The sequence below is a fragment of the Eubalaena glacialis genome, chromosome 3 (genome assembly GCF_028564815.1).
Source record: "Eubalaena glacialis isolate mEubGla1 chromosome 3, mEubGla1.1.hap2.+ XY, whole genome shotgun sequence".
NCBI lineage: Eukaryota > Metazoa > Chordata > Mammalia > Artiodactyla > Balaenidae > Eubalaena > Eubalaena glacialis.
Genome location: NC_083718.1, coordinates 150,618,305 through 150,640,210, shown reverse-complemented (window position 1 = coordinate 150,640,210; position 21,906 = coordinate 150,618,305). Strand labels below are relative to the sequence as shown.

At 41.5% G+C, this 21,906-nt stretch overlaps 1 protein-coding gene across 1 annotated transcript in view; it reads left to right on the top strand.

Moving 5' to 3' along the window:
• The window catches only part of SCP2 (sterol carrier protein 2), a 154,989-nt gene extending 141,831 nt beyond the window's left edge, over positions 1 to 13,158 (top strand). The window contains exons 15-16 of the mRNA XM_061186583.1: positions 8,511 to 8,590; positions 12,073 to 13,158. Of these exons, the coding sequence (XP_061042566.1) occupies positions 8,511 to 8,590; positions 12,073 to 12,168 (176 nt within the window). The 3' untranslated portion in view covers positions 12,169 to 13,158. The remainder of the gene's footprint in view (positions 1 to 8,510; positions 8,591 to 12,072) is intronic.
• Positions 13,159 to 21,906: the final 8,748 nt, after the last annotated feature.

Here is a 21,906-nt window from a genome sequence, read left to right as displayed (position 1 = left end):
GGTGGTCAGAGCTCCGTAAAACTTTAATCCACTTGACTGTTGATGGGTGGGGCTGGGTTCCCTCCCTGTTGGTTGTTTTGCCTGAGGCAACCCAACACTGGAGCCTACCGGGGCTCTTTGGTGGGGCTAATGGCAGACTCTGGGAGGGCTCACGCCAAGGAGTACTTCCCAGAACCTCCGCTGCCAGTGTCCTTGTCCCCACGGTGAAACAGAGCCAGCCCCCGCCTCTGCAGGAGACCCCCCAACACCAGCAGTTATGTCTGGTTCAGTCTCCCCCAGGGTCACTGCTCCTTCCCCTGGGTCCCGATGCACACACTATTTTGTGTGCGCCCTCCAAGAGTGGGGTCTCTGTTTCCCCCAGTCCTGTCGAAGTCCTGCAATCAATTCCCACTAGGCTTCAAAGTCTGATTCTCTATGAATTCCTCCTCCCGTTGCCGGACCCCCAGGTTGGGAAGCCTGACGTGGGGCTCAGAACGTTCACTCCAGTGGGTGGACTTCTGTGGTATAAGTGCTCGCCAGTCTGTGAGTCACCCACCCAGCAGTTATGGGATTTGATTTTACTCTGATTGCGCCCCTCCTACCGTCTCACTGTGGCTTCTCCTCTGTCCTTGGACGTGGGGTATCCTCCTTGGTGAAGTCCAGTGTCTTCCTGTTGATGATTGTCCAGCAGCCAGTTGTGATTCTTGTGCTCTCGCAAGAGGGAGTGAGAGCACGTCCTTCTACTCCGCCATCTTGGTTAATCTCTTAATTTTTTTTTTGTTTTTTGAATTTAATTTTTGTTAGTTTGATTAACATGTGTCTTGGTGTGTTTCTCCTAGGATTTATCCCGTATGGGACTTTTTGCACTTCCCGGACTTGGGTGGCTATTTCCTTTCCCATGTTAGGGAAGTTTTCAACTATAATTTCTTCAGTTGTTTTCTCAGACCCTTTCTCTTTCTGTTCTTCTTCTGGGACCCCTATAATTCGAATGTTGGTGCGTTTAATGTTGTCCCAGAGGTCTCTGGGACTGTCCTTAATTCTTTTCATTCTTTTTTCTTTATTCTGCTCCTCGGCAGTTATTTCCATCATTATGTCTTCCAGCTCACTTATTTGTTCTTCTGCCTCAGTTTTTCTGCTATTGATTCCTTCTAGTGTATTTTTCATTTCAGTTATTGTGTTGTTCATCACTGTTTGTTTGTTCTTAATTCTTCTAGGTCTTTGTTAACATTTCTTGCATTTTCTGGGTCCGTGCCTCCATCCTATTTCTGAGATTTTGGATCATCTTTTTTTTTAAGTTAATTAATTTATTTTTGGCTGCATTGCATCTTCACTGCTATGCACAGGCTTTCTCTAATTGCAGTGAGCGGGGGCTGCTCTTCGTTGTGGTGCGCAGGCTTCTCATTGCGGTGGCTTCTCTTGTTGCGGAGCACGGGCTCTAGGCACATGAGCTTCAGTAGTTGTGGCACACGGGCTCAGTAGTTGTGGGTCATGGGCTGCAGAGCGCAGGCTCATTTGTTGTGGCACACGGGCTTAGTTGCTCCACGGCACATGAACCTGTGTCCCCTGCATTGGCAGGCGGATTCCTAACCACTGCACCACCAGGGAAGCCCGTGGATCATCTTTACTATCATTACTCTGAATTCTTTTTTCAGGTAGGTTGCCTATTTCCTCTTCATTTATTTGGTCTTGTAGGTTTTTACCTTGCTCTTTCATCTGTAATATATTTTTTTGTTGTCTCATTTTTTTGACGGGTGGGGCTGTGTTTCCTGTCTTACTGGTTGTTTGGCCTGAGGCGTCCAGTGCTGGAGTTTTTGCAGTTGGATAGATCTGGGTCTTGGTGCCGAGATGAGGACCTCCGGGAGATCTCACTCCTATTAATATTCCCTGAGGTCTGAGGTTCTCTGTTAGTCCAGCGGTTTGGACTCCGCGCTCCCACCGCAGGAGCTCAGGGCTGACCTCTGGCCTGGGAACCAAGATCCCTTAAGCTGCACGGCGCAGCAAAAGAAAAAAAAAAAAGAAACAGTACAATAACAAAGAATAAAAAATAAAATAAAATTAGAAAAATTTTAAAAAGTTAGAAAAAATAAATATATGAGTGAAACAACAACAACAAGGTAAAACACAACCACAAACCACCACCCCCCCCCCGAAAAGAAAAGAAAAAAGGGCTGGAAAAGGGCTTGGCTGTGGGGGGCAGAGCTTAGGTGGGGGTGGGGCCTATGCTCAGGATCCACGAGGCAGGAAAAGGCAGCATGGCTGGAGGGGGCCTCGGACAGCAGAGTTCAGAGGTAAGGCCCTGGGTGGGAGTACAGGGGCGGGGTTTAGGCCCAGTGCAGCTGGAGGGGGCCTTGGAGGGCAGAGGATCTGGCCTGGGACCTCAGCAGGCTCCCAGGGGCCCGAGTGTGTGGGGGAAAAGCTGGCCTAGTTCCCTTCCCATCCTCCCAGTCCCCGCTGATCCCCTCACTGTGAGTGGGCCCCTCCCGAGCATGGAAACCCCACCCTTCCCCAGCCACCCTTCAGCACACCGTCCTGTCTGGCCTGTACTCCACACCCATGCCCTCAGGACCCGGGCGGCTGGAGGGGGTCTGGGAGGGCAGAGGATCATGCCTGGGACCTCAGTAGGCTCCCCAGGGCCCAAGTGGGTGGGGGGAACGCTGGCTGACTTCCCTTCCGATCCTCTGACCTCTCAAGGGTCTCTCCCCATCCCCGTTGCTCCCCTCACCGTGGATGGGCTCCTTCAGGCGTGAGAACCCCTCCCCTCCCCAAGCCGTCTCTCAGGGGTGCCAGTCCCGTCCCACCTCCACTTCTCCTCCCCGCTCCCTCCCCGCCACTTCCCACCTGGTCATTCGGGGTTCCTCCCGTCCCCTTAGGTGTCCGTGGTTCCCCAGCAGTACCTGGTAGGTGCCCTAGTTGTGAGGAGACACGAACTCTGTGTCCTCCTACTCCTCCATCTTGACTCTGCCCCCAAGGAGATTTTTGAAGAAAAAGTTTCCTGTTTTGTTGTTATTGTTTGTTTGTTTTGAAAGATTATATGCTTATGGAAACATATGGCAAATTTTCAGAAAAACCTTGCTCTCTGCATATGGACTCTGGCAGTGAGCTCTCCCCACATTAGGTGCCCCATCCCATACCCGAAGGGGTTTTACCCTGAATTTCTGCTGAAACTGATACTTGTTGGCAGCCAGGAGTGGCGTTGAAATATGGACTTACCAGTAAAAGCTACCATGGGAAATTGCCAGCTCCTTTTACATCAGCCAACAAATGACCATTTGTTAAGAGATCAGCTATGTTAAAGCATTAATAACCTGTCCTAGTTTGAACTGGCATCTTAAAGAGAATTGCTAGATCTTTTGACATGTACATACTATTGAGAGGTTTACTTTCTGTTAACAGAGTAAGATTTACTTAAATGTATTTCATTTGCTTGTATTCTAAGAGTTTGGTAATGATACAGATGGTTATATCAAGGACTTTTAGGCTTTGTGCATTTTTCCATAATCTTTTCTTGCTGCCTGGTGTTTCTCCATGAATTCGGCCCTTCCCTCCTCTCCTTTGAAATGACTCACATATCTCCAGGAAGCCAACTTTAATTAATTTAACACGATATATTATTCTTTCATTCGTATATTCTTCCCTCTCAGCACCTGTTTGAGTTCTCAACCCTACCCCTTAATGGGGAACATGATACAGAAAGCCTCAGAGTCTCTCATCCCCAAGGTACAGGGGAAAGAGAATAGCCTTTGGAGATACCGAAACCTGGGTTCAGACCTCGGCTCTGTCACTTACTAGGTATAAACCTTCCCTGAGTCCAGTTGTCTCATCTAGAAAATGGTGGGAATAATGTCTATCCATGGAGCTGTTGTGGGGATTAAATGAGATATAAGGTATGTAAAGCCCCAGCATGGTAAGTGCTCAGTAAATCATTGCTTCCTCCCCAACCCATATATTAAACATTAATTTTGCGTAAACACATTGGAATTGTCTGTGACTCCTCAAAAGGACTAGGGGAGCTGAGAAAGCATCTGGGATACATCAGATGCAGATGAATTGGTGAAGGCTCAATTAAAACTGAGCTGTTGAATGTTTGTATTCTTCCTGTAACAGGGGGAAGCCATAGAGCTTAGGAGTTGGGAGTGTGGGCTTTGGCAGCAGGAATCTGCTTTCATACCTTGCTCAGCCACTTAGTAGCTGTGTGACCTTGGGCAAGTTGTTTGACCTCTCTGACCCTCATAGGGTTATTGTAAAGATTAAATGACTCCAGGTATGTGAAGTAATCGGCATAGTGAGAGCTCAGTAAATGCTGATATAGTAACAGCAGCAGCAGCAGCATTTATTTCCTAAAGTCACCTTTTTATTAACTATGAGTCCTTTTTTTGGCATATTAGGATCTAATCCAACTATGAATCAAGTCCAGTTATCTCAATTTGCTAGCTTTTTTTCTCCCTGCTCTTTGATGTTATATATCTACAAGAGAACTGGATTTTCTAGGTTGTAAATACCTTAATTTTTAAGACTTCAGACCTGTTTTCAAGTAATAAGAGAAAATTTTGTTACAGGCAAAGATGGAGTGGCTATTGAATCACAGTCTTTTTATGGGCTATCTCTGCATCCTAAGACATATAATAAAAACTTTATTTTCAATCTTGTTTTCATTATTTAATAATATAGGCATGCTGTACTTTCATAGTTTACCCCCATCTTAGGCTGTTTGGGCTGCTATATCGAACATACCACAGCCTGGGTAGCTTATAAACAACAGAAATTTACTTCTCACAGCTCTGGTGGCTGGAAGTCCTAGATAAAGGCATCAGTATGGTCCCGTTTGGTGAGGGCCCTCTTCCTGGTTCATATCCAGTGCCTTCTTGCTGTGGGCTTATATCATGGAAGGAGCTAGGGGTCTCTCTGGAGCCTCTTTATAAGGCATTAATCCCATTCATAAGGGCTCTACCCTCATGACCTTCCAAAGGCCCTCCCTACCAATACCATCACATCAGGCATTAGGATTTCAAAATACGAGTTTTGCAGGGGATACAAACATTCAGACCATAGCAACTCCTATCTTTTTTTATTAAGGCACAGATTATCTAACTATTGGACCATAATTTGATATTATTACTATTAGTGGTAGTAGTACTATTAGAGTACTATTGTTATATTGATTGCCTGAAACACTGACTACTGAAAATTTTGATTTCTTGGTGAATTTTTCCTTTTGCACTTGTCCAAGGTAGACATTGCTGATTTAGCAATAAGATATTAGAGTCTTTGTGGTATGGCCTTTTTTACGTTATACTTTGGTTATACTACTAAAATTAATATTTTAAACCTATTTGCAGGGCAGGAATAGAGACGTAGACGAAGAGAACGGACATGCGGACACCGGGGAGATGGGGAGGGTGGGAGATTAGGATTGACATATATACACTACCATGTGTAAAACAGATAGCTAGCTCGGTGCTTTGTGATGATCTAGATGGGTGGGATGGGGGGTGTGGGAGAGAGGTCCAAGAGAGAGGGGATATATGCATACATATGGCTGATTCACCTTGTTGTACAGCAGAAACTAACACAACATTATAAAGCAACTATACTCCAATAAAAAAATTAATATTTTTAAAACTTTGTTTTTATATAGTAATACATACTTAAGTGCAAAAAAATTGGGAAAGATAGAGAAACAAAATGAAAAAATTACTCTCCTGTAATCCTACCATCTATATCAGGGGTTGACAAATTATGACCTGTGGGCCAAATTCATCCCGCCACCTGTTTTTTTTTGTTTTGTTTTGTGTAAAAGTTTTCTGAAGTCTAGCCTGTAAGAAAGGGCATGAATCTGTAGTGTACAGCCTGATAAATGTTAACAGATGAATACATCTCCCAGATCAAGATGCATAATGTTGCCAGCACTGTAGAAACCTCCCTGACACCACCTCCCATCACTATCCACTCCCAAAAGGAACCACTATTCCAAATTGTCACCATAGGTTGATATTATTTATTTTGGAAATTCATATAGATGGAACCATACAATATTTACTCTTTTAGGTGTGGCTTCTTTCACTCAGCATTGTAAGGTTTATTATATTGTTGCATGTAGCAGTAGTTCATTTTTACTATGTGAATACACCAGAATTTATTTATTCAGTTCATGCTTGCTGTATCTTCGCAGTTTTCCATTTTGTGGCCTTATGAATAAAGGTGTTACAAACATTCTCATATGTGTCTTTTAGTGGACACATGTACTTATTTCCATTTGGCATATAACCAGGAGTAGAAATACTAAGTCATGAGCTACCATATAGCCAGTTTTTTGATATGGATATACTATTTTACAGTCTCTTCCATATTATATGAGAGTTTCATTTGCTCCACATTTTTGACAGTACTTGGTAATGTCAGTTTTTTTTTTTAAGTCAGGTTCATTGAGGTATAATTTACATACAATAAAATCTACCTTTTTTAGGTGTACAATTCTATGAATTTAGACAAATGCATACAGTTGTATAGCCACTACCAAAAATCAAGATATAGAATATTTCCAAAAAATGTCCTCATGTCCTTTTGTAGTCAACCCCCTTCTCTCACCCTCAGGCCCTGGCAACCCCTGATCTGATTTCTGTCCCTGTAGTTTCACTTTTTCCAGAATGTCATAAACTGCAAATGGAATCATACAGTATGCAGCTTTTTGAGCCTGCTTCTTTCATGTATTATCAGTAGTTTGTTCCTTTTTGTTGCTGAGTAGTTTATCCATTCACCAGCTGGAGTATATTTAGTTTTTTTTCAGCTTTTGGCAATTTGAATAAAGCCACTATGAGCATCCACATACAGGTTTTTGTGTGGATTTATGTTTTCATTTCTCTTTGGTAAACACCTAAGAATGGGATTGGTAGGTCATATGGCATGTGTATGTTTAGCTTTCTAAGAAATGTCCAGACTGTTGTCTAAAGTGGCTGTACCATTTTACAGTCCCTCCAGCATTGTTCTGACCTTTTAGTTGTTCCTCATCCTCACCAGCACTGGGTATTATCTTTTTTTTTTTTTTAAGCCATTCATTCTAGTAGGTATGTTGTAGTATCTCAACTGTACTTTTAATTTGCATTTTCCTGATGACTAATGGAATTGAACACTGTTTCATGTGCTTTTTTTGACCATTTGGAGATCTTTTGTATGTGCCTGTTTATGTTATTTGCCCACTTTTGTATTGAACTATCTAACCTTTTCTAATTGAGTGATAGGAGTTTTTTATATTTTCTGGATACAAATTCTTTGTTAGATCTGTGAGTTGCAAATATCTTATCCCTCTTGGTCTGCTACCTGTTTTGAAAATAGTTTTATTGGAATACAGCTACATTCATTTGTTTATGTATTCTCTATGGCTGCTCTTGTGCTACAGGTGCAGAGTTGAGTAGTTGCAGTAGAGACCTAGTGGCCTGCAAATCCTAAAATATTTAGTGTCTGATCCTTTACAGAAAAAGTTTGTTAACCCCTGATCTAGATAACTATTCATCTTCTAACAAATTACCACAAACTTAGTGGTTTAAAAAAACGCACACATTTATTTATTACCTCACAGCTTCCATGGGTAAGTTGGCTGAGGACAGCTTAGCTGGGTCCTCTGCATAGGGCGTCGCAGGCCACAGTCAGGGTGTTGGCCAGGGCTGAGTTCTCATCTAGAGACTTGACTGGGGAAGTGGTTCGTGTCCAAGTTCACTGATGTTGCTGGCAGAATTAACTTCCTTGTAGCTGTGAGAATGATAGCTTTAGTTTTTTACTGGTTATTGGTCAAGAGTCTGCCCTCAGCTCCTAAAGGTCAGTACCCTGCCATGTAGCCCTCTCCATATGCAGTATGCAGTTCACAGTATAGCAGCTAGCTTATTCAAGGCCAGCAGGAGAGTGAGAGAGAGCCAGCAAGACAGAGTCTTATACAGTGTAACAGAACACAGGAATGACAGCCCATCACCTTTGCCACATTCTGCAGGCTAGAAGCAAGTCACAGGTCCTGCCCACACTCGAGAGTAGGGGATTATACAAAGGCATGAATACCAGAAGGCAGGGATCACAGGGGTCACCTTAGAGTCTGTGTGCCACAGTAGCTATTACTAATATATTGGTCTCCAAGTTTACAGATGTTTTTCCTATACATACATAATTGAATATCTGTTTTTGAGCAAAACTTGGGTCCATTCTTACAGTTTGTTTTGTAACTGGCTTATATAACAGTATCATGAAGAGTATAACATAAATATCTTTTCAGGTCAATAAAATGTAGATCCACATCATCTAATGACTGCATTGTATCCCATTATATGAATATACCATGATTTATTTAATAAATTCCCTCTTGTTAAATACTGAGGTTGCTTGTGATTTATGTCACATTTCACCAGGCTGCCATAGAGTGTATGTGAGTGCCCATTTGCCCACACTAATTCTGGATGTGATTCTGTTGCAGTCAGTGGCTTTTGACTAAAATGTATACATGAAACTGAACACTCCCCTTTTCTCCTTCCTTCTGCATGTCTCTGTTTTAGATAAGAAGGCCGACTGCACAATTACAATGGCTGACTCGGACTTACTGGCTTTGATGACTGGTAAAATGAATCCTCAGTCAGTAAGTATGATGGCGCTTATATCCTTTTCTTAGGTGGGTTTTAGCCCGTTTCACTTCATCACCTACCTCAGCCTCATCCCATAAAGTGCAAAGTGGTCAAACCCACAAAACTCAGTGTTCCCCAAATGTTCACTTAACAAATGACAGACAGTTGTGAAGCTAATGATGTGCCAGACGATGCCCTGTGTGCTGGAAATGTCCAGATGTAGAAGAAATAGTTCCCATGCTCAGGGCGTCCACAGTTTGGTACGAGACAGGTCTGCAAAAGAGTAAGTGCAGGGCTTCCCTGGTGGTGCAGTCATTAAGAATCTGCCTGCCAATGCAGGGGACGCGGGTTTGAGCCCTGGTCCGGGAAGATCCCACATGCTGTGGAGCAACTAAGCCCGTGCGCCACAACTACTGAGCCTGCGCTCTAGAGCCCGCGAGCCACAACTACTGAGCCCGTGCACCACAACTACTGAAGCCCGCGTGCCTAAAGCCCGTGCTCTGCAACAAGAGAAGACACCGCGATGAGAAGCTCGCACACCGCGACGAAGATTAACCCCTGCTCATCGCAGCTAGAGAAAGCCTGCACACAACAACAAAGACCCGGGCTTCCCTGGTGGCGCAGTGGTTGAGAGTCTGCCTGCCAATGCAGGGGACACGGGTTCGAGCCCTGGTCTGGGAAGATCCCACATGCCGCGGAGCAACTGGGCCCGTGAGCCACGACTACTGAGCCTGCGCGTCTGGAGCCTGTGCTCCGCAACGAGAGAGGCCGCAATAGTGAGAGGCCCGCGCACCGCAATGAAGAGTGGCCCCCGCTCGCCGCAACTAGAGAAAGCCCTCGCACAGAAACGAAGACCCAACACAGCCAAAAATAAATAAATAAATTTTAAAATAAATAAATAAAAAAATAAAAGTAACTACATAATAAATATAAAAGATTATAAAAGAAAAACAAAGACCCAATGCAGCCAAAAATAAATAAATAAATAAATTTTTTAAAAAAACTTAAAAAAAAAAAAAGTAAGTGCAGCCAAATATCCAAGGTGCCCTGCCTTACTTGTGGTCGGGGAGGATGGATGAAGGAGAAGCCACATCTTCCTGGGCCATCAGAGAAGGCTTCACAGAGGAAACAATGCTTGGCTGAGTCCTGGGAGTGATTAGGAGTTAGCAGTGCACAGATGGAGAGTAGGAGCCATCAGATAGAAGGAGGGACCGGTGTGAACAAAGGCATGCTCTTTTACATTTCGTATCTTTGCCCGTGCTCTTTTTTTTGCCTGAGCTGTCCTTCCTTGACGAACTCCTTGCCTTTCAAAATGAACTTAGATGTTATGTCCAAAGACCTCCTACCACATTGTTGGGGAGCTATAGTCAGTCCCTCTTCTGGGCCACTTACTGGACTGCTAGCCTGGCTCTTGTCTCATTATACTAGTCATAATGTGCCTATCTCTTCCCTATTAGATTGTGTGTATCTCAAGGGAACAAAGCACATCTTGTTCATCTTTGTGTCTCCAGAACTTAGCATGATGCCTTGCGTTTTTGGGTTTTCACAATTAATTTGCATTTGTCTAAAATGTATTTATGCCTTGTGTAGATTTTCCAGGCCCCCAGATTGTCAAGGGTCTTCTTTAGTTGTACAGTGTTGAACAGACTTGATATACATTATCCATAGATAACACAAAGGAAGCTAAAATGCTGCTTTCCACTGTAACCTTATTTTTTTGTTGTTGCCTCAGCCTGATTTGTTTTAGGTCTTGTTCCTGTGGTACCCTAGTAATTTGAAAGATTGGATAAAACAACTAAATCTGACTCCTACTCGTATTCCTTTTAAAAATGCTTTTTCTAAGCAACTAAGCATATTTCAGCTGATGCGTGGACAAGTGAGAGACTTGCATCTGTGATGTTTCAACTGAATACACACCATTGACATTGACATTTCCACCCACTGCGCCCTCTCCAAAAATCTGGACAGAACAGAGGCCACCAATCTCGGAGCTGGCCGACGTCCTCCTTCCCACCCACCGCTGCTTATTCCACGGTGCACACCATGCACCTCCTTGGCAGTGTGGTCAGGCTTCGCACTCAGCTGCCCTCGTTCTCTCAGTTTATCTGTTTACCACCCATTTTGGGGAGTGAAGTGTCAGCTTACTTTTCCTGAACACCTGTTAGCACCCAAAGGAATTAAAGATAAAAATAGGAGACGTTTCTGTTAATGTGCTGATGGCCTTCCCTTATGCTCAGTAGAAGATTTGACTGGAAACCATTAAATGCAGTGGAAATTATAATTTCAGTGTTTGGCTACAGTTGAAACAAAGCAATGTGCTCTCCAGCAGAAAGCACATGAAGAACACCTTAGGGGCCAGATTTAAATGATTCTTATGTTCGGATTCTCTAAAAAGTGAAGACTCATTTATTAAATGAAAAGTCATTTCCTCTTTTAATTAAGAAAAGGGAAATATGGTGAGTTTCTCTTCTAGGTACTACTGGTCCATATTTTTGAAGGACATATGTTAAATATATTGTGTTCTGAGACACCTGACCTTAAAGTCATCAGACAGAAGGCTGTGTGCCATATAGAAAGAAATATTTAGTTTGTCCAGACAGAGGAGAAAAAAAAAAGGAATTAGTCACCCTCACCAGAAGGTGTAGAGAAAGCAGAGCTCTGAGATTTCCTATGGATGAGGCAGAAGAGCCCTCACTTCTTAATGAATGTACTTGTTAGGAAGCTAAGACTACCAGAACTTTTCCTGTAGCTTTTCCTTATTTTAAGAATTGAGTTAAAAGACTGAGATCGTAGCAGGGAAATCATGCTATGTTCCCAATTTTGCTATTTCTTTAAAGTTTTCCTGGGATTTTGTTACATGATAAATTTAGCAAACATCATGTGATCTAATCCCAGGCAGTTGTTAAATGGAACAAACTGTGGCTCTGCACTTGGGATTGGTTTGATTCTTCTTATTGAGCCAAAGATTAACACAGGCACCTCAGTCTCAGCAGTCTGCCTGGCCTCCCTCTGTAGGGAATAAATCTTTATCATGTAGACCAAAAAAGGGAGAAAAATGGTGACATTTCATCTGCATTGTATTGAATCCCAAGAGTTCATAAGTGTGTTATGCATGTGCTTTTTCTCTCTGCTAGCAGACCCACTGAACAAATGTGTAATGTTTTTAAACAAAATCGGTCTAGTATGAATCCACTCTGCCTAATATTTGGAAAATTTACCACCTTTGAGGAAGGCAGGTAAAGGCAGGCTCAATTTTTAAGAGAACACATTTGGGAAAGATGCCTTTTGACAGCTCTATAAAAAGCATGACTTTTACAAATTCGTCCTTTTGAAGACTCTGGTTCTAAATCTATTCCTGAAAGCCAAGTTTCATATTTTGAAGAAAGTTTAAGAGACCTGGATAAATAAATCATCTCAAGGCTGGATAGTCTAGAGATATCAGCGGTCTCAAAACAAAAAACACCAAATGATAAATTTTCTTTCTTCTTCCTCGCAGGCCTTCTTTCAAGGTAAATTGAAAATCACTGGCAACATGGGTCTGGCTATGAAGTTACAAAATCTTCAGCTTCAGCCAGGCAAAGCTAAACTGTGAAGAACTCTCTTTGCCTACCTTTGAAAATCAAGATGAGATATATAGATATATATCCATATATTTCATTGTCAGAACTTAGATTGAAACTACACATTGGCAAATAGCGTATTTGTTTTTAAATGGGTGTGACCAATCCTGTTTTTCCTAAGCTCTGGGTGAATAGAACCTGATGGTGTACTACTGCTTTGCTGAATTGCATACAACTGTGCATTACAAAGTTAATATGGTAATTATGGTTTGGGGTAAAATTGAGTTTTAGAATAAAATTAGGAATAGCAAAATCCAAAAACTATGTAAACAAAAGCTCTCATTTTGCTTATAAAGTATATTTGCTGAAGATTCAATTTAAGTTTTCCTTGGGAGAACTAGGGAAGAAACAGAATACCAGTAGCTGGCCAGTAATTAGTGTTGTGCACTTAATGACCTTAATCTGTTTTCCATTGATAATTTAAAAAATTCTGTACTGGGACGTTTTTTTAAAAAAATCTTTACAATTTTGCATTTCATGCCATCAAAACAGTATTTTCTTCCCAAATCAAAGAAATATGATCAAGGCTTGGGAGAAAAAATATATAGCTGAACACAGGCCTATTTTTTAAAACAAAAATATTTTTAAGTGAGTTTCCTTCTTGGAAAAAAATCAATGTATTAGAATCATAAAACACTGTTGTTAAAAATAATTGAACAAATAAAGTTTGCTTTGAGATGCACAGTTTTCAAATTATAATCTCATATTAATTTAATTAAATTTGTAAAACTCTCCTTCCTTTGTTATAATTTTCCCTTTTCATATGTTTAGTTTAACAAGCCACATTTAATTTACCTTCCTAGTTTTTTTTTATTCAATTTAAAGGAATATTGCTTTTTATTCCTTTTTTTTAAAAGGTAAATTTCATATCAGACTTTGGCATGTGATGTGTTTTCCCTACTTTTACCTTCCTAGTTTTTCTAATGCTAATGTTATTTCTATTAACTCAGTAAGATATGGGGTAAAATAATGTTTTTGGAAGAATGTTTAATAGAAAATTAAAATAGCTCTTCCTCATCTCCTTTGTTTTTATTGTGTATGTTCTTTTTGTTCAGGGTTTTCTAAATGATAGAGAGTAAGAGAAACATTGGGGATTTACAATCTGTGTTATCTAGACTACTATCTACTGGTTACTTTGGCATAATCAGTCACTAGCTCTTGATTAGGGAGGTGATGTGTTGTGGTAGAAAGAGCACTTGACTAGGAGCCAGGAGTCTTGTTTCTCTTAGGCAAATAAGTAACTGTCTGCTAGCTTGCTTGCTAACTGTTTGCTAGCCTGTTTGCTAACCTGTTAAAAGAGGGCATTTAAGATGGTCTTTAAGGTCCCTTCTGTTCTGATAATCCTGTGAGTCTACTCAGAGCCCAGTAGAACTGTTTGGGAGTTATCCAGGTCCCACCTTTCTGCTGTTAACACGTTTACTTCACCCAAAGGTGGTCAGAGGTAAAAAGCCAGGTGGTTTCATTTTGCTTGTTTAGATGTTTGGAGCCTCTACTAATCAAATCAGGACTGTGGATCCGATCCTCCTAGGCCATTTAGCTTTGCATGTTCTGTGACCAGCAGAACAGCATTTGGGGATGGGACAAGATGGTAAATTAAGGCAGTATAAGTTGATCTCAAGTCCCATAAAATCAGTTCAGAACACAGACTTCCTAATCATAGAGGCTTTTTACTCTGAGAAGAAAAAAGACTTCAAGAAAAAAGTTCCAACAAAATGTCTGATTTATTTGTAGTTTGGATTTGCTGCATTTTTCTGCCTTCACTTGTCCCAGATAGCAGGAGATGTTTGTTTTAGGCTTTAGGATGAACCTGAAAAAAACAAAAACAAACAAAAAAAGAAAAACAAAAACTTGTTCTTGGGGTAGAGATGTATCCATATATAAATACAATTTATATGTATAATAGAAAAGTACTTAATGATAAAAATATAGTAGCAGTTTAATTTCTAGGGAAGCATCATGGTTTGGAGGAAAGAGGTTAACAGGTCTGGGTTAAAACTGATACTGGTTTTGCTGCTTGCACAGGTTGAGCCTCAGTTGCCTGATCTGGAAAGTGGAGATATTAATATTGACTTCCTAGGATTATTGAGAATCTAGAGAGGTAACATATGTAAAGTACCTAAATTAGTGTTAGGTGTACATCGTAGTCATTCTTAGTTCCCTTACTGGAAATGTGAGTTCCCTTCCTCTCCCCACCTTTTGCCTCTGTGATATGTGATAAGATGTCTGTAGTGTGTTTGTTTTTTTTTTTATGTCCCACTTTTTGAGTCTTTTCTCATTTGTTCATTCACTGAACAAATATTTCTTAAGTGCCTATCATATATTGGGTACCATATTGAGGGTAATGCTAAGCACTGGAGACAGCAGTGAGCTCCTCAGTCAAATCAAAAAGATGAATAATTATTACAGACTGATGTGCCGTGCAGGAGATGGTCAGAGTGCTGTCATGGAGAGTCATAGTGACTTTGACTCACTATGATACAGTGGTTAAGGGAGACATCTCTGAGGAGGTAATATGTAAGCTGAGATCTACAGGTTGAGGAGTGAACCGTGCAAAGAACCATGCAGGAAAGGGGGAAAGACACCTGGCTTGTTCTAGAAATTGCAAGAGGGCCAGTGTGAGTGGAATATAATGACCCAGAAGGACAGGCCCAAGATGAGGCTGGATAGATACACAGAAGCCAGTTATATTGGAATCTGTTCATTACGGTATGGCATTTGTATTTCATTCTTAGTGCAGTTGGGAGCTGTTGAAGGTGTAGCTTTACATGTGTTTCTTTCTCACTCATGCTGCATATCCACTTCACCTTCATATCCTAAGTCTAGAACCCAGGCTAATGGAGCACTTCTGTCTGGAGCACTGCTCCCATTTCATTGTCGGAAGAAAGTCACATGCCTCACCTAACTTCACAATCTTACCATGTATCAGAAGAAGAGAATGGAGTTGGATTATTTCTGAAGGAACTGATGACCATCACAGAAGGGCTCTAGGCAGGGGAATGAAATAATTTAAACTGTCACTGTAGCTGCTGTGTGGAGAATGTACTGGGAGTACAGGGCTGGAGAATGGAAGGTGCAAGAAGATGGTGTCCTGGACTAGGGTGTCAGTGGTGGACTTAGATGTGGAAATTAGGCAGAGGTAGAGCTGACAGAACTTGGTGACTGGATATAGGGGCAAGAATGGCTTCCAGTGACTGGCCAGGTGAATGGTGGGTCATGACTGGAATGAGGAGGGGACAGCAGGTTTTAGGGAGAGTGGTTGAAATAATAAACTCCACTTTTGAACTTGTTAACTTTGAGATGCCTGAAAAGATTTCCAGGTGGAGATATCAAGGAGGCAGCTGCATTTACAAGACTGGAGCTCAGAGGTGGGGTCAGCTTGCAGATGCACTTTTGGAAGTCATGAGCATATGGGTGGTATTTAAAGCCACAGGAATGGATGGTGTCACCTGGGGAGGGAAGAAGGGGGATTAGAGTACGCCTTGAGGAACCCCAGCTGTTAGAGATCAGGTAGAGGAGGAGGATCTGGCAAGGGGTATGAGGACAAAGGACTAAAGAGGTGGAGGAAAATTTCCTGAGAAAAGATACAGCCTAAAAGTGGCAGTGGTCAACTGTGTCCTGTGCTGCTTGTGAGGTCAGTTAGGATGATGTCTGAAAAGTGTCTACTGGATTAAATTTGGCAACATGGAAGTCATGGGTGATTACTACAAAATCAGTTTCAGTGCTGGATTGGAATTGGTTTCATAAAGAGCTACGAAAAACAAGAACAGAAAAGTTCCATTTGGTAGTGATATGTTCAGTTTCCAAGTGATTAGTACAGAGCAAGCACATTAGCTAATACTTTCAGTTCTAGATTAGGTCATCTTGCACAGGCTGTTCTCTGTGCCCACCCTCACCATTCTCTCTCTGCTGCCTGCCACTTTATCCACTTGGCAAATTCCTTTTCATCCTTTTCATGCCTTAGCTTTCAGGAAGTTGTCCCTCTTTGCCACACACATACACACATACACACACACATACACACAAAAACAAAACAAAAAAACAAACACTACGTAATCATTCCTTTGTAGTAATATGTTTCTGTCTCCCACCGAACAGAGAGCTCCTTAAGGGCAGGGACTGCATTTCATGCGTCCATTTTGATACCCCCGGTGCAAAGTCTTGGCTTACAGTCATAAAGTGAATGAATGAGATAAGCTGAATAACAATTTCATATTCACAGGGGGTTTTTCTGAAGATAGGAGCCTCATCATAGCAATGCATTCTCTATGACAGTGACCTTCTGTTGCCCCGATGTTGAAAGAGAACATTAAAAATTCCTCTTTAGCCGGACTTATCTTGCTATTTCTTTTTTTTTTTTTAAAGACTCAGTTTTATTTATTTATTTTTGGTTGTGTTGGGTCTTCGTTGCTGCATGCAGGCTTTCTCTAGTTGCGGTGAGCGGGGGCTACTCTTCGTTGCAGTGCATGGGCTTCTCATTGCGGTGGCTTCTCTTGTTGCAGAGCACGGGCTCTAGGCGCGCAGGCTTCAGTAGTTGTGGCACGTGGGCTCAGTAGTTGTGGTGCACGGGCTTAGTTGCTCTGCGGCATGTGGGACCTTCCTGGACCAGGGCTCGAACCCGTGTCCCCTTCATTGGCAGGCGGATTCTTAACCACTGCACCACCAGGGAAGTGCTATCTTGCTATTTCTTTGAAAATATTTGCAGCTTCTCAGAACAGTCTTTCAACTTAAGATTGAAGCAGCCTGAAGTAATCAGAAAAGTCAGTTTATTTGTAGTTTTATTACATGTTTGTAAAAAACAAAGTGGCCTAGTTGGTTCTGGGTACATTAAAATCATTAGTCTTCTTGCTGTACTTGTCCAGATGAATTAAAAATCTCAGGTTTCTGTAATCCTTGTTGCATATGTAGAAGAACAGTAATGGAGCACATGATTAGGAAGTTGAGTGTGGAGGTGACGGAGGAGTCACTGAGATGGGATCAGAAGAATCTCAGATCAGGTCCTGTCTGCCTCCTGGAAGCTAAGTTAGGACAAGGCTTTAAGCTTCGTCAGACTTTAGTTTCTTCCTCTGCACAAGGGGGGCACTGTTCATATTTTTTAAAATAGTCTCATTAGACTGTGAACACCTTGAGGGCAGAAACTGTTATTCACCTCTGTCTCTAGTATTAATACCATGTCTACCAAAGTAAGCATCAGCAAAGGTTTCTCAGACAAATGAGTAGACAACAATCCATTAAAGTTCTTTAAAATTGTAATATACCTTGTAAAAGGTTCAGTTACATATAAACATACACTCCTTCTGTTTTCTTCATCTGTGTCACCCTAGAAAAAAGAAACGAAGTTAAATCCTGTAAGTAACCGCTTTATCTTCTGAAACTTTAGCAGTTTGAGAAAATAATACATTTAGAGCAGCCTGGTATAGTGGGAAAACTTGGGGCCTATCAGATGAGGGTTTTGGTCCTAGCTCTGGCACTTAAAGATTGGGACCTTCCTTGAGCTGATAATGACTCTGAGCCTGTTTCTCACTCTGTAAAAAGAGAATAATAATGCCTACCTTGCTGGTTGTGAGGATTAGCAGTTGTAGCTGTAAAATGTCACGTACTCAATAGATGGTGCCTAATGTTATTTGAGAAATTTTTTTAACATGAAGGAATTTATTCATTGGAACATTTTGTGATAATCCTTTGAGTTCAGATAATCAGCTAACTTCAGGATTGGGGACAATTTGCATTCCTCGTTGACTGTCATCTTACATTTTTCTCAAGATTCGTTAAAATTTAATAGTCTCTGTAACTGAGTGAATATAGGATTGTGTAGACTTTCAGAAGGTTTGCATTTCATCCAAAGATTACAGTTCTAGCTGTCCATGGCATGGTTGCTTTTTGAACACAAAGAAGTTGCTTGATTTTATTGACTGGGGGAAAAAAGGGTAATTAGCCAGATTGTACCTCTGGGTAACTTGCTCTGTGGGATTGAGTTTGTTTAGAGACTTACTCTGGGATTGAGTTTGTTTAGAGACCACACTGATGTGAATTAAGAACTTTGGGTATACTACTAAACAGCTAATGAGGGCCCTGAAAGATTTATGTGCTATCAGGAACCACAGCCATGTCTGGCCAAATTTTAGAGTTTTTCTCAATAGAGAGTTACAAAATCTACTGGAAAGGTCCAGTATTAATATCTATCTGGAGACTGCTGCAAACAAACAGCTCTTTAGTTCTTGGTAAGAACAGAGACTATTGGGCCAGATTTCTGGCCCTTAAGAAATGTGGTGTCTGATTCCATTTGGCAGGAAGTTTACTCTGGTACGGAAACTTTAGCCAGACTTCTTGGAGAAATATTTTTTTAATGTAACATATCCAAAACTTATTGCAAAAAGCAATGTATTGCAAAAAGCAATGTCCACTTAGTCTATCTATTCTATTAATAATCATTTAAATACTTTGTAAATATTCACAGTGCTGTTTTCAGCAACATCTAGTAAATGCTTGACCTTTTAATTCCTGAATTTGTGGCCATAAACTTTTATGTAAAATTGGGGGAAATTCATTGTAGTCTGCTGTTTATTTAAGCTGCAGGCAGAGAAGCAGTAAGTGCTACAGTTTTCTAATCAACTACCAAACAGTGGTAGGTTTTCTTTTTCTTTGTAAGTTATTGTATAATTCACTTTTTAGAATATGGCACCTTCTATAGTGTACAGAACACTCGGTTCAAGATTAAACACCTCATTTAGAACTGGAATATATGGACACGAATTTTGGACAGGAAGGCAGAGCAGTATAAGAGAACGGCTGACTTAGGCAGGCTGAAAGGAGCCTTCCCCTTGGCAAAATGATACCCAAGGGCAGGGTGTGATAACAGTTCACAAATACTTGAGAGGTGCAAAGACCAAAGGGGGAGGGGATTATTTTGCTTAGTTATTAGAAGTAATGAGAAGTATAGAAAGGAAAATTTCAGACTGAAAATCAGTTGAATTTCCTGACAGTAATAATTGGTCATGAGAGGACTGAACGCACCAACCACAGAGAAGATCCTAAACGAATCTGGCAAAGCAGGGCATTTCATTGCGGAAGATGTACCTCAACAGTGGCCGAAGGAGCATCTGAATGGGAGGAAATATTTTATTGACAGCCAGTCTTGAGGATTTCTCTTTATCCCATTTATCAAAATCTTTTTTCTTCTATGTGTCAGAAAGAAGACTTTGATATCTTTTTATATGTACTTGTTTATACCCTGACGGGTTCCCTGACTTACTAGATACCTTCGGAAGAAACAGAAGGAAATGAGTATTCAGAAGCTTTTAAGTTTTCACAATGTAAAAGCAGCCTGAATTTTTGTTTGTTTGTTCTTTTCTTTTTTTTTTTTAGTCTGTTTTTTATTTAGCTTAAGGTAGGAGAATCTGAAAGCCACCAAATGGTAGCTGCGGTGTAGGAGACACCTCTCACTGGAGTTGGAACCAGAAGGCCTGAGTTTGAATTCTGACTCAAGTACATACTCATTAGCTGGTCACCTGAGCAGGTTACTTATCCTCCCTGAGCATCAATTTCCTAAAATAAGGGGGCAATAATCCCATCATGCTTGGGAAGATTAAGTGAAACGATGTGTAGGAGAATGCTGCTGTACAATGAACCAGTTCTAGTTGTGTTTGTGTTAGTTTTTTTTATTGCTACTGTGACAAATTACCACAAACTTAGTGGCTTAACTTCTTATCTAGAGGTTCTGGGAGAGAATCTGCTTCCATGCTCGTTCAGGATGTTGGCAGAATTCAGTTGCATGCGGCTGTGGGACTGAAGTCCCCGTATCCTTGCTGGCAGCCAGGGGTAGTTCTCAGCTTCTAGAGGCTGCCTGTGTTTCCTGCATCTTTAAAGCTAGTCAAGTCCTCACATTTCAGATCTCTCTGATCTCCCCTTCTGCCTCATCTCCTACCTCCAGCCAGAGAAAGTTCTCTGTTTTTAAGAGCTCATGTGATTAGGTTAGAACCACCTGGTTAATCCGGGATGATCTCCCTATTTTAAGGTCCATAACCTTAATTACATCTGCAAAATCTCTTTTGTCATATAATGTAACTATTCACAGGCTCTAGGGATTAGGGTTTGGACATCTTTGGGGATTCATTCTGCCTACTACAATGATGGTATTTTAGGGCTAGAAAGGGACCTTACAGAACATGAGATGGGGTTCTTGCCCTGGAGGGTTTATAATCCAGGGGGAAAGAGATGAGAAATATAATATTCAGCAAGAAAAGTCCAATAATAAAGAGTTTGTATGGGATGTTATAGGAGCCCAGAAGACTTTTTCTGTACCTGACTAAGCCTGTGGTTTTTTCATCATGCCTTGCTTGTTCTTTGATCTCATTTATCAAGATCCTTCAGATGGAATCCATATACACAGAACACCACCATGCAATTTGATTTCTAAATGTCCACAAAATTAAGCTGCTGCCATAGCTCAGTATTTGGGACTCTGCTACTTAGTAAGGAAAGGTCTTGAGCCCTTGAAGTCTTGAGTAAGAGGAGTTATTTTCTTCTCTGATGATGAAGTATAACACCACCTTATCTCCCCTTATCTTGTCCCTTATCCCCGATTTTTCCTCATCAGACCCCCCTTTGAGAGCCTTCCTGTCCCTCACTCCTAGTTCTTTCCGTCCATGTATATGTCTTTACTCCTACCCTCTTTTGAGTTTTCTTGCTTCATATTGTTTTGAAATAGAAGGCACTTACGCGGGGCAATGCAAAGGTTTATGTTTAATTCTTGTCACTTGTCATTTCTGCTTTAATAATGTTCCGTGAACGTTCAGTCAGATCTCGGTGATAGTTTTGTAGTAATAGCAGCTGCCATTTATTGAGCACTGACCATGTGCCAGGTGCTGTGCAGAGTCCTGTACTTCCACCTTCTCATTTAATTTAGACATTCTGTGAGGTGTAGGTAATATTTATCTACATTTGAACCGGGCTGGGATTTGAACCCAAATCTAAGTCCAAAGCCTGTACTTGACACCATGCACTACAGTAATATTAGACAGGAGCTGAAACTGAGGGGCAGTATGAAGGCACCAAAGCAGCACAAGCAGATTCAGGAAACCGAAATTTCAAACTCTACTCTGTCTTGACAGCCCATGTCAAAGTTAGAGGATCTGCTTCGAGAGCACCAGGATTGTCTCCATTTCCCACCAGAGACACTCAAAGTGATTTCTGCATATAAGACTTCAGCCAGGTGAATTTAGCTTGTGCCTACAGCACCGGGCAGCCACAGAGCATGTGTGGGCCCTGGCTTGGCATTCCACAGAAGAGCCTATTTCTCTGAGGGGAGGGGGTGGGACAGGCAGGGGGAAGTGGTGTGCCCTGTGGCTGGAGAATACCTTCCCCACAGGGTTGGGATGATTAAGATCTTCAAGGATTTAACGTAGTAGGCACTTAGTAGGCACTCAGTATGTGCTGGTTCTCATTGTCCTTCTAGAAGGTTGTCTTTAGTTCATGGGTATTCAAACCAGTAGAATCGTGCTCTTCTAGCTCCACTTGAATCTAGGCTCAAGGAGAATTGAGGAGAAGACATGAGATGCATCTCTGTGTTGGCTCCTGTCCAATCCTGTGAATCATACCAACTCTCATAAATTTAAGCTGGAATCTGAGGCCAAAGAAGGCAAAATATTTCCCTTTCCCCTTCTTGAGTTCTTGAGTTACTGATGTAATGGAAACAGACAGTCCAGGGTTCAAAT